Source organism: Phaseolus vulgaris, chromosome 3 (assembly GCF_000499845.2).
Source record: "Phaseolus vulgaris cultivar G19833 chromosome 3, P. vulgaris v2.0, whole genome shotgun sequence".
NCBI lineage: Eukaryota > Viridiplantae > Streptophyta > Magnoliopsida > Fabales > Fabaceae > Phaseolus > Phaseolus vulgaris.
The window spans coordinates 52,592,402-52,605,900 of record NC_023757.2 but is presented as its reverse complement, the minus strand read 5'-3'; the positions used below and the strand labels follow the sequence as shown (position 1 = coordinate 52,605,900).

The 13,499-nt window shown below is 32.3% G+C and overlaps 3 protein-coding genes across 3 annotated transcripts; all 3 read right to left on the bottom strand.

Annotated features, from left to right (window-relative positions):
• Positions 1 to 1,599: 1,599 nt before the first annotated feature.
• On the bottom strand, positions 1,600 to 2,557 carry LOC137805999 (uncharacterized). Its single transcript, XM_068605873.1, has one exon. It carries the CDS (start codon positions 2,337 to 2,339, stop codon positions 1,680 to 1,682), a length of 660 nt encoding a protein of 219 aa, XP_068461974.1. The 5' UTR covers positions 2,340 to 2,557; the 3' UTR covers positions 1,600 to 1,679.
• Positions 2,558 to 3,116: 559 nt separating this feature from the next.
• Positions 3,117 to 6,324, bottom strand: LOC137808707 (receptor-like cytosolic serine/threonine-protein kinase RBK1). Its single transcript, XM_068609966.1, has 7 exons — positions 5,410 to 6,324; positions 4,893 to 5,150; positions 4,642 to 4,793; positions 4,468 to 4,547; positions 4,240 to 4,378; positions 3,657 to 3,806; positions 3,117 to 3,570 (listed from the first exon to the last, which is right to left on the bottom strand). The coding sequence occupies exons 1-7, from the start codon at positions 5,909 to 5,911 to the stop codon at positions 3,412 to 3,414; spliced, it is 1,440 nt and encodes a 479-aa protein (XP_068466067.1). The 5' UTR covers positions 5,912 to 6,324; the 3' UTR covers positions 3,117 to 3,411.
• A 3,627-nt stretch (positions 6,325 to 9,951) lies between these two features.
• LOC137808708 (UDP-glycosyltransferase 91A1-like) lies at positions 9,952 to 11,559 on the bottom strand. Its single transcript, XM_068609967.1, has one exon. It carries the CDS (start codon positions 11,456 to 11,458, stop codon positions 10,061 to 10,063), a length of 1,398 nt encoding a protein of 465 aa, XP_068466068.1. The 5' UTR covers positions 11,459 to 11,559; the 3' UTR covers positions 9,952 to 10,060.
• Between the last annotated feature and the right edge of the window lie 1,940 nt (positions 11,560 to 13,499).

Here is a 13,499-nt window from a genome sequence, read left to right as displayed (position 1 = left end):
CAAGATCTTTAATGTTTTTAAACTTAGATTGAAAAACATAAATTTATAAAGTTAAAATTTAGATAACTATTTGATTATTAATATTTCTTATTAGTAACTCTATTTTATTTACTTGATCTCCTAAGCTTTTACATGAATTTTTTTATTAGTGGTTAAAGAATAATTTAATGTTCAATTGGAACTTTTTAAAGAATTTGATTTGATGTGAAAATTAATGGAAATAATTGTTAGGAAAAAGTCCTATGATCTTTTTAAGTATTAAAAGCAATTAAGTGTATAAGATGATAATATGCATTTAATAACCTATTATATTATATTATATGTATTTAATAAACATATTATTTAAAACGTAAGTGTTGTCTTCTTTTATGTATGATAAATCTTTTGCATATTAATGATAGACATATAGTTTTAAGTTAAAGTCGTATTACATAAGTATTCATATGTTTATTAGAGAATATCAATTACATTTGTCTAAGCTCAAGTCACATTAATAATATCTTAAATGAAAGATTAAGTTTGTTTTTTAATAACTAACCAATATTAACAGCTCTAAGAAAATTACCTGTTTTATAAAACTTTAAGCTTTAGTCATTTATAAAGAAAAAAATTAAAGAAATCATAATGACAAAATACTCCTCAAATTTCTAGGTTATAAAAAATTTTAAAAAAAATTATTTATACTCACTTAGCAAACTAAAAAAAATACATAAATATTATATGTCAAAAGCCATTATCTTAGTAAGCAACCCTATAAAATATTGATCACTAAAAGTCATCACCATGTTTTATATGAAATAAACAAAATGCAATGACTAAAAATTTATAATATATTTTAAAAATAAAATTAATTATTTAAATTTAAAATACTAAATAATATTTTTATTGGTTTTTTATTTTAATTGAAACAAAGTTAAGTTTAATATAATGTTAAGTTATATTAAAAATGTAATTATTTTTAAAATCGTGAAATATTATCATCAAAAGAAATTTAAATATTATTTCTACTTTTATAAATTAATTACTTTATAATCAATTATTTTAAAATTTTCATTTTTCTTAAAATTAAACTAAAAATATTTTTATGATTTATTATATTATTCAATAATTTAATTTTTTTCTAGAACACGAGTAATAAATTTTTCATTCATCTTTTGTTAAATTTAAATAATCTGAGTATTTACTTTCTTTTCCTTTCTTTCGTTCCCTTTCCTTTCCACCATTAAATCCAAACAGGAGATTTTATCACATAAGTTTTTAAAGACAAATTTCTTTGTTATCTATGTACTTTAAATTTATGGCGGCTTATTCTCAATCATAGAAACTTTTTAATAATACCATCATGGTTAAAAAATTCAAATGGATTAAAGTAATAATAAAAAATATGTTTGATATGTAAATCTTAATTTCTCTCTCAATTTACCTCTATCGATCTCTAAATTATTTTTGTAATAATTTAAAAACATATTAATAAAATAAATCATAATTAGAATGACTAATTATAATTTTAAAACATAGCTCATATATTCCATAAAAAAGTTATTGATATTATATGAATTTGAATTATAAAAATTAAATATTTAATGAATATAACAATAATTTAGAAACAGAAGCATAAATGATCATAGTCATAACACTCCTCGTAGTGGAAAAAATAGAATACAAAAAAAAAAAAAAATTCATTTATCTGTAAAAAGTGATAACCTATGTAACCCATTACGAGCCTCCTCGGAACGAGGGTGAAGCTGAAGAACCTTCTGGAAGGTATCCTTAGCTTCTTCTTTCATTCCCTTCCATTCGTAACACTTTCCGAGCAAACACATCACCTCCCACTCATCCCCTTTCCTTCCATCCAATTCCACCGCCGCCACCAGATCCTCCATGGCCGACTCAACCCGCCGCCGCCGGTTCACGCCCACTTTCATCTCCGCCCTCCTCACCAGCGCGTCGGCTCGCTCCACGGCGGAGAGGGACCTGGCCGCCGGCGATGAGAGGGCGGTGTCGAGGGATTTGATGGCGGCGGTACGATGGCCCATTAGGTCTAGGGATTGGGCTCGGAGGATGTGGGCCCACGGGTCTCTGGGCCAGATGGATAGGGCTTTGTCGGTTTCCGTGAGAGCGCTCTTGGCGTGTAGGGCTCGGTGCGAGGTGGATCTGGCCCGAGCCAGGTGGCGCGATGCTTGGGTTAGGTGGCGGTTGGGTTCTGATTGGCGGTTCTTGTTGCGGGCTGGGTTTCGGGTTCGGGCTTGGGCTGTTTGGGTACGAATAGTGTGCATGATGAAGAACAAAGAAAGGGTTAGGATTAAAATGCCCAACTGCACCATAGCCTCTGTCGCCATGGCTAACCAGATTTGCGTAACAACGGAGTTGTGTGTGTTAACAAAAATAAACCCTTGTTAATAAATTAAAAATATCGGTTTATTCTTTTCTAGTATATTATATAAACAATATCAAATAAAAATATTTAATATTTTAGAAACACAGAAATATTTAATATCTTTTGGTTTGATAAATACTTGTATAAAAAATATAATAGCTATTTTTTTTTTCAAGCGTGTTTTACTTCCGCGATTAAAAATAATCTTCTTAGAGATAAAAATCAAGTTGAGAAAAAAAAAAATACTATATCAAGTTCTAACAAGAATCATAGTGTTTATATTTTCAGTCTTTTTTTTTTCTGCTCGATGTTGTTCTTTTAGGGACTTTTTGTACATGTCAATCTTGTTCATGTGGATTTTGTTTTGAATATTTTATAATGAAAAGTAACAAAGATTTCATTCCAATGTTTGAAAAAAATTACATAATAGAATGAGTATAACTTTTATATTTCATGTATTTTATTTTAAATATATATTATCTTTAAGAGACTAATTATCATGATAAAATTAAGAAAAAAACATATTGGACAATCTAAAAGTTTGGTTTCAACATGTTGTAGCACCCAAATTTGAAGATTGGGGTTTAGGTAATCTAAATCATCGTTATAGGTATTTTAATTATTTTAATTCTTGTACTCTGTATTCTAATGTGTTTCTTAAATTTGAGATAAATTTTGATGAAATTAGATTCTGGAAGTGATTGAGAAAAAGAGAGTTGGAGAAATGGAAAAGGAAGCATGTGAAAAATAGGGTGATTGATTTTGGTATGAAATTGTTTGAATGGCATTACTAGTCACTACATAATCAAAAAGGTACCACCCCTTAGTCCTTAACCATACAAACTATGGTTGCTTCGTGACTAATCATGCTCAGTACAACTTCATGCCAATTTACAACCTAATAATATATTTTGCCATGCCTCAAAGGACCCCATCATCTTCACCACACTAATACACACTGCTACAAAGTATTATTATATATTCCACAAACACACATCAAACTCACATGCTCCCACACACCACCCATAAATCCATCACTCCATCAGTAATTGCCTGTGCCGATTCAGGTCGTTCAAATAGTTTGAGCAAGTGTAATCTTCCAGGTCACATGCATCTACCAACAGTGATCTTGGACTAGGTGAATTTTGGTTCAGTTCTATTGGCACCTCTTCTCCTTTCAGTAGCTGCACAACCTGATATTAAGTATACCCCAAAATCAATGAGCCATGTCATTTTATAGTGTCACAATTTGAATGAGGAACACTTCTCATTTGTTTACCTGATCCATGTATGGCCTCTTGGAGGACATGTGATGGATACACAAGGAAGCCGTTGCCATGCAACACTTCATTTCTGCCAGATCATACTTGTCTCCTAATCTGGGGTCTACCATTTCTTTGATCAACTTTGCATCCAGAAATGGTTTGGCCTGACCAAACAACAACATGGTCAGTGTCTGTCTTTCTACAATTATTTGCATGCAACATATACTTTTGTATGCCCTCAAGTATGATAGCATCCTCTTTCCAACTAGACAAATGCTACATGCAACACATCCTTTTGAAGACACTCTTTATTATATGAGCTTTGATTAAAACTCTGTTACTTGTAATGAGTTTCAAAAACTGATATTAAAGAATATGTTCTGTTTTCAACAAATTAGCTTTGTTCAAGCTAAGTACTCATTGGTTAGTGTTCTTGTAGAAGTTGGTCAGAGTTATCTAGAAAGGCAATTCACTAATACATGCCATAAACTGTTCTTCCCAATTTAAGAAACTTAGTTGAAAGTATTTTACTGAGTGCAGAAGATTAGAGAGAAGGTGAGGGAAGAGAGGATTTGAGTAGAGCTTACTAAGACTTACCCAGATCACAAGACTTTCCCTACTATTTGAATCAACTGCACGACGACCTGTTATGAGCTCGAGTAACAAAACCCCAAATGCAAAAACATCAATCTTCTCATCCACTATTCCATGCATAAAGTACTCCGGAGCTAAATATCTGTAGCAATCCATCATGCAACTTTTCAGTAAATGGAGTTGCAGTGAGAAGAAAATATGTAAAGAAAAAGAAAAGGCCGCAATGCCTACCCGAACGTGCCTTCTATTGGGAAGACAACGTGGTGAGCCCACTTATCTGGGAGCCACTTTGCTAATCCAAAGTCTGAAATCTGCAGTTTATCACAGGAAAAAAAAACTGTTTACCTTTCAAAAACAAAGATCAAGTACACAATAGTCTATTGCAGACTGACATAATTAATTTACCTCAGCTTCATTACTGTGGTTGAGTAATATATTTGAGGCTTTGATGTCTCTGTGAATGATTCTTCTTGGGCAATCGTGGTGGAGATAGTGCAATCCTTTTGCTACCCCAACAGCTACTTTAAACCTTATATTCCACTCTAGACATTCAGGTCCTGAAATATTAGATGTCATCACTTTTATCAGCCATGTAACCTTAACACTATTATTCATAGTTATGCTTGAAAATAGAAGAGATGGATTGAGAGGTGCACCAAAGAGCATAGAGGCAAGGCTGCCATGTGGAGCCAATTGTAGAACAAAAAAGAGACCTTGGTCGATCCCAAACCCTATCAAGCGTGTTGCATTGGGGTTGTTAATGTGAGCAATGATTCCAAGCTCTGTCAAGAAATCACCAACTGTGTCCTCAATTTCCTTTTCATTCCTCATTAACCTCTTAACTGCTACAATTCGACCATCTGGTAGGCATCCTTTGTACACTTCAGCATGACCACCTTTTCCCAGCATGTTCTCTACACAAACCCAAATATAAACACGTGCATACAATTTTCCAACAAAAATACTTTTAAATATAACGCTCATTTCATCCAAAACCATTCAGAAGATATCCGTTTTTCATTTTTCAAACATTCTTAACGAACTCAATGAAAACTCAGTAGTAAATACCATAAACTAAGTTTGACATGAAATAATAACTTAAGAAGAAATAACGTGCATAAATTGTAAAGTGAAAAAAAGAAAATGGTTGCATAATTTGGCGTTGATTCATACCAGGGTTGAAATCGTCGGTTGCAGCGACGAGTTCAGCGTAATTGAAGTTCTTCCAAGAAGGCTTGGTGGGAATGCCGTCAAAGTCAATGGAGACATCTAAATCATCGTCGTCATTGGCGGGTCGAATACGCGCCAACTTGTTCCTCAGGCTCCGGCGCGAGATCTCGTAACTCGCCCCGAGCAGAGGAATCGTCGAGAATCTTCTAACGGACTTGAACCTCAACACGTCCATCATCGTCTTCCATTGCTGGTTCTGCGCGTCTCTCCCTTGTCCCCGATTCGGGCCCGTTATGGGCGACCCAAGCGCGCCGCAGTTGCCGCTCCCCGTGCTGTCCGAATCCGTCCCCGAAACGGGAACCCCAAAGACATCCCTCGGAGACCCCAATACGTCGTCGTCACACGCAACCTCCTTCTTGGGGTTCCCCATTATTGACGGTAACTCCAGTTTCCGGGTCCATTTCTTTTCTTTCATCTCTTTTCCCTTTTTATCTAATTTCTCCATATCTTTTGGACAATAACAGCAGCAATATAAACAAAAACAAAAAAACTCTACCTCGTACAGACAGATGAAGGTCTGGTTTTCTTTAAGGAAAGGTGTGTTGAAAAGGAGGATGTGCAGTTGTTAGCGAGACATGGTTTGTTTAGCGAGACATGGTTTTTGTTAGCGAGGCATGGTTTGTTAGCGAGGCATGGTTTGTTAGCGAGGCATGGTTGGTTTTCTCCCCGGAAGAGCTTAGTGGGAAGATTGAAAGTGGAAGCTGACGACGCCCTCAGCACTAAGAAAAAAAAAGGCAGGGAAGAAATTCCTTACCTCAGTTTTTCCATTTGATGAGGGCGTGTGTTCGGTGGATTGAAGCCGCGGGGATAAGAGAGAAGAAGGTGGAGTAATTCAAAATTGGTATATCTTTGAGTGGTGGTTATTCTTGGGAGCAGGACAACATACCAACTAAGGATGTTTGGAATATCTTTACTATATTTATACATTTCATTTCCTTCTATCTTTTTCCTCACTTTTTCTATGGCCAATGTCCCACATTTTTTCCAACGTCCAACGTACCAAACCCATGCAACATGCACCTACGTCAATGTTGCTAGCCTCAAACATTCATTTTAGTTTGTCAAGTAGTATTAAACCAAACCAAAATCTCCAAACTTGCATTTCTATATCATTTTTTAGTTCTTAACCTTAGAAATTAGCAGGCTTAGATATCCAACATTCAGACACATATCGATACTCATACGAAACTCATAGAATACGTATTATTTAATTCAAAAAATATTGTTGAATTTATGACAATTATAATACGGTTCTAACACAGTTTTAAAAAAAAAGAAATACATTAATTTTATAAAAACTTAAATTTATTATAAAAAATTTATTATGATAATAAAAATAAGAAATACATTTTTTTGAACCGGTTATAAAAACATCTTCCGGCTAATTTTTTTTATAACATACTTATATACATAAATATCTTTATTGTGAATTTATATAATTTATAATTATATCACTACAAAAAAAATCATGAAATATAAACCAATTTTTAGAGACCAAAATAATTAGTTACAATAATAACTAAAGTAGAAACTATCTTAGAAACTAAAAAAAAAATGGTTTATAAATTAGTTTATATTATTATTAAATAGTTTCTAAATTAGTATCTAATTAGCAAATTTTAACTACCAAGTATTTAGTTTTTAAATTTGGTAGCAAAAACATTGGTGGTTAATTAGATATCAATTTAGATACTATTTAACAATAATATAAACTAATTTATAAACCATTTTTTTAAAGTTTCTAAAATGGTCTCTAATTTAATTACTATTGCAACTAACTATTTTTATCTATAAAAATTGAAAATTGGTTTCTATCTGTGTTTCTTCTTGCGTGCATGTCGCATCAATTTTATGCTACATAGCTTAATACATTCAAAAACTAAAATATCAGTTAATGGTGGTTAACTTCAAAGTACTATACAACTATAAAAAATTGTTGTAAGACCATACACTAAGATAAAAGTTGGTTTATTTAGAATTTTTTTAGGAATCTTAATCGGCATGAAGAGATGATACGATTATATTGTAGTAACATATCAACATGAAATTTTAATAATAATCATAATATAGTAAAATATAACGTGAAATGTTGTAAAATATTATTACAAGTTACATGCAGGAAAAATACAATAGTCTTAATTATATTTATTTTTTAAAACGCAATCTAAATAGAAAAGTAATTTATTTGTTTGGCTCTGAGTTGTTCCAAATTTAATAGTCCTTTTTTAACTTTGTTAGCATTGCAATATTTTACCATATTTTTTTATCAACATAAGATTGCAAGCATATTTTGAAAGTCCATTTCTGTATTTACGATCAATTAAATCAATTGTTTGAGAGCATGGTGGACCAAAGCAATAAATATTGACTAAAAACTCCAGAGCTAAATACTGCATATGAAAATTACAATATATATTTCGGAAAAAAAAATTATAATGTTTTCAAATATAAATTATAAAGAAAAAAGATTGAATGCAGGCCAAGTTATCTTCCCTTTCTACTAACATTGTATTTACTTTATGAACAATCATGTGAAAAATTATATCTATAATATTCTTTAAAAAGGAGTTTCATGAATATAGAATATCTCATGGTTCTTATATGGTTTATGTTTGTTACGTAAAAGAAAATATTGGTAAGAATTTATTCTAATACTTTTTTATTATAAGTATTAAAACCATGAAATTACTATTTTTTAACACGGTATAATTTTTTAATTTAAACAAAAACAACTTTTTTTCAGTCCCTTAAATTCAATTTCTATTTAAGTGATTGATTGCATTTAATGTGATGAGTTCATATCATAGTTATTTATTTTGTTTAATAGCTATCTTTGGACTGCAGTGCTATGATTCATTAATTTGTGGCAGTAAGGAAAGTTGGACTGGTTGGTTGTGAGTCATCGCAAATATTATTATATTGTAAAATAATGTATGAAATGAACCGATTTTATTACAATGTGAACATGTTGCAAAATTATTGAAATGAACCGATTTTTAAAATGTATAAATTTAAGTAAATCGTGTTTAAAAACACCATTTTCTTTGGATTAATATCATATGGGAAACTTTTTTTATTTTTTTAGTAAAATTATTTTTTAAAATACAATTTTATTTTAAAATTATTTTGCTGCACGCTTTTAATTTTCTTTTATTTTCCTTTCAAAGATCATGCTTATGGGGTTTCAAACTTGACCTTGTGGAATAAAACTCTCTTCACTTCAAAAGGACTACACTTCCTTTCATTAAAGTTAATTTAAAGAAGATTAATAAAATATATTTTTTAATATATTTCAAAACATGATTTGAACACGCTATCAATTCCAATAAACTTGTGCTTGTAGATTTTTTTTAGTTTTGAAATGATATTTATAAGTATTTTTTTTTTTAAGAAAAAGATTTGAGGAATTGGATTTGGAGTGATTTGAAAGAAAAATGAGGTTGTTTGGATTGAAGGTACATTAGGATAAATTTATGAAAAAAATTTATTGAATTTTGTATATAGTGTGATGATTGTGCGAAAAATTTAATACTTTAATAATATTATGTAAATTTTTAATAATTATAAAATATATATTATAAATTAATTTTCGCAAATATGAGAAGAAAGAAAAGTACTTTGCCTCAACTTTTACATTTTATTATTATTTTATTTCTTGATTTACGAACTTTTCAACGCATTTATCACCTCTTAACTCTTTATTACCTCTTAACTCTGTGTCTTATCCAAAGCATAAGTGCTTTAAAGTTTTTTCATTCCAAAAATGTCCAAAATGAATTGGACTATTTTGATAAAAGAAAATAAGTGAAATGACAAAAATGTCTTATCTAATTTGTTTTTCTTTAAAAAGTTCTTTTCAGAATACACACCAATAAAGTTATTTAAGAAATTTTATTCTGAATTTTTTTTTCTCACATAAATCATATTATACATGCACGCTATATTCTCAAATTTTGTTTCAAACGTGTTTTTAAGACTTATCTATATTGTCGTAATAAAAAAAATTATGTCCATTTTAATAATTTCAGGATAAAATATCACCATTTATGCGGTTTTGCCATCATTTTACCATCAAGTTTATCTTCATCTTTCAAACAAAACAATGTTACATGTTTAACAACGAATGTTTAAGTGGTAAAAAAATTAAAATATGAGATAGTAATAATATGTAATTAGTCAATTTTAAGTTAAAAAATTAGTAACTATACATTTGTCAAGAAGAATTACGGCAGTGAACCTACTTACTACATGGTAGAAGTAATTATCGATTAATTTTTCAAAATTCAATCTAAATGTAAATTAAATCGAATAAAATATATTAAATCTAAAATTCAGATTGAATTTAACGAGATAAAATGGAATAAAAATTTTCCTGTTCAATTTAAATTAGATTGAATGGAGTCAATTATAATAAGGTTAACTTATCCAAATTAGATTTTGAATGAACTTAATTTGGAATGTACTAAGTTAAATATTGTGATGTGATTTAGCAGAAGCAAATATTTTGGTCTCTTTATTCTCCATTACAAACAACAAACGACAGGTAAAACAAAACCTTAGCATAAATGAGACATAAGAACAATGATACGAAAGATTAACGTTTAGAGAAGGTTTTAAGGTTGTGAATGAGATTATCGATATACCTATTCTGTCGGTCTTCATTCACAAACAAATCCTTCATCTCTTTAATTCTTTCTCTGTAGATCTTTCCCTCTTCTTCAACCACAACCAGTTTCAACGACTCAGCCACCGAGTCACTCGAGAACGATCCATCTTCTTCATCTCTGGGCACAGAATACCCCATCTTCTTCTCCTCCAACACTCGAGCATTTATCCCTTGATCTGACAAGAACGTTAACAGAACCAACGCTTTCTCGTTCTGAATACCCTCCACCACAGAGGTCCAACCGGAGTGAGTCAAGAACCCACCAACCGCCACGTGTTCCAATATCTTCAACTGCGGCGCCCAACTCCTGCACACAACCCCACGCGCCTTCGTTCGCTCCTCGAACCCTTCCGGCAACCGCAGCACATCTGGGTCAGACGGCCCGCGCTGAACCCTCAACACCCACAAAAAAGGAAGCTCCGATTTCTCCAAACCCAAAGCTATCTCCGTCACTTCTTCTTGCGTCGGTTTCGCTTCGCTCCCGAACGCCACGTACACGACTCTCCCACGCGCCTGCTTGTCCAACCACTCCTTCATCCACCGCCACGTCTCGTTGTCCTCGCTGCCGACAGGCGCCGTGCTGGGGAGCTGCCCTGCCGGGAGAACTGGCTTCCCGTAAATGTTCTCCAGCAGAGGAAACCACTCCGCGTCGAACTCGGTGCAGCCTCGAACGACAACGATGTCGCAGTTCTGAATACCGGCACCGTGGCGGTACGTGTCGGAAAAGCCGCTGTTGTTTTGGTCGGAGAGAATGTCGACGATTCGCATGATCTCGTAGTAACGGAAGGCGACGGTGGTGGGAAAAGTGACCCAGGGAGGAACAACGATGTACTCTTCAGGTTTATGACGGGGTGAATTGTTGTCTGTGAGATAGGAAGGGGGTCCTATGAAGCCCAGGAAGGGTGGAGTGAAAATGCTGTAAAAGGCGGTTTTGATGCCAAGTTTGGAAGCCACAGAAGCTGCCCAAAAGGGAACGAAGTCGTAGAAAAGCCAATCGGCTTTGGAAGATTCGAGAAAACGGGTTAAGGGTTGTTCCAAAGCATCGTAGGCTTTCTTCAGGTATTGAACGGCGTCGTAGGGGACGTCGGTGGTGGCCTCTGCGTTTTCTGGAAGGTTCTGGACATTGGGCAGTGGAAGCTTGACGAAGTTGATGAGTGTGGGTGACAGTTTGGGGAGACGGTCTATGTTTCGTGGGGTGGATACGAAGCTCACACGGTGGCCCTTCTCAGCAATGAGCTTGGCTAGCTCAAGGTTTGGAATCATGTGTCCAAAGGCTAGCCATGGAAACATCACTATGTGTAGAACACTTTCCTTATCTTGAACCATTTTCTCAGCGACAGCGAGAGATTCTTCTTTCTTTTTCACAATGCCAGAGATATGTTGTAGATATATATTGAGATCAAATGAACTAGAAATTACATTTTAACAGAAAAAGTAAAAAGACAATTTATTGCATTTCTGTAAGGAAAGTACGAAGGTATCTAATCATTCAAAATAGGAAAATGATGGTTCAACAACCAGTACCGCAGTTGCTCCACGTTCAAGTCTTACGTGTCAAAGTTAATATTATTTTACTAACTTGTGAGGTTCTCATTTAATACTTTAAAAATTTTCTTTAAGGATGATAGGGAAAAAATTAGGGTTTAAGATATTAGGGCGCCTTAGGCATTGTCATTCATTCACGTGTTGTAAGTGTCGTGCGCATTGTCTTTTATTGCGACAAGTTTTGGGTACATCTTTCATTTTCCTTCACGATCTTGTTGCAAGTGACGTTCTTCGTCCCCTTCCACCTTCAGAACGAGGAAAGGTAATATATTTTCTATTTATTTATTTATTAAGTGAAATATTTATGTTGTGTGCTGTTATCCATGTTATTTGACAGGTACTTCTATGTTTAAATCTAGCATGACTATAGTTGTCTAAGTTTTTACTATTTGTTTTTTTTATGCAGCATTAATTGTTTTTTTTAATATATTGTTAAAAGTATATATTTGTGTTTACTTAGTTTGTGTAACTATGCATGTTTTTTTAGTTTTTTTTTCTTCAAAAAAGAAATCTTCTTAAGGTATTGTTTTTGGGGTGGGATGGAGGGAGAAAGTAAGTTAAATAAGGTGTCTAGAGGCCAAGAATGTAGGACAATGTTAAGTAAGTACAAAATTCACTGAATTTAGAGAGTTGTAGTATGTGATGACCCACATTGCACTTCCTGCACAAATCAAGAAAACTTTTTCTCAAAATATCAAGTGAGTGTTCGTCTTGGTTGGGGAGGGGCATGAGGTGGGTAGAAAGTGGGTTAAATCAGTTCTTTAGAATCCATGAGTGTAGAACAGTGTAAAGTGAGAATGACAGTATGTGGTGACCTAATAGAATATGTGGTGATTCACATTACACTTCCTACACAACCATCATTTTCCTAAAAATATATCGGTAAATGATCAAATTTTTATTTTATTTTCATAATTGTGTAAATCATATATAGAAATACGATTCAATGCATTATTGTCAATCTAAAATACGATTTTGAAAAACTTATATTCATCTCGTGAGTTTCCAACAAAATGATTTCGCTGAAATCGTATTAAAACTGTAAATGTGTTGTTGAGTATCGTTAGTTTTAAAATGTTATTGTATTAAAGTGTTTATATCATGAGTTAAAAGGAAGGACAAAAATAGAAGGGTGTTATTTTGACTTGTCTCGCATTATCAAATGTAGTAAGAATGACTTGAAAATCATATAAATCCATGATAGTGAGATATCATTTCGACGATCCTTACACTATCAAACAATAAGATGACATAAAAAAAACTGTAAAATTATAGGAAGATTATGTAAAAATATGTTATGAGGTGTTATTCTTATGACTCTCACACTATATATCATATCATGAAAAATGTGAACATCATATAGAAGTGTGATAAGTAATGTTATTCCAGCAATCCTTACACTATAAGACCATGAAATGACACAAAGGGTGTGGTTTTGTTTCGATGATTATATGCTCATAATACCATTTATCAAAATATTTATTTTTATAACTTTTCTATTGATTTTGTTTTAAGTAGGTAGTTATTTCTAATTTTACTTGTGTAATTTTTTAAAAGTATATAAAATAATTTTTCTTGATAGTAAAGAAATAATTAAAACATTTTTATTTTATAATTTTTCAATATTTCAATATTAAAAATAATTTCCCAATACTATTATTTTAATATTTTTTCATATTATATTTAATTTTAAATTTATTTTTTATTATATATTTATTTTTAACCTCATCACAAAATTTATAGAACTCAAAGAATTGTTAAACTATATTTTTTATAAAGATTACAATTGATGAATTCAAGTGCTAATTCTTAAATTCGTTGC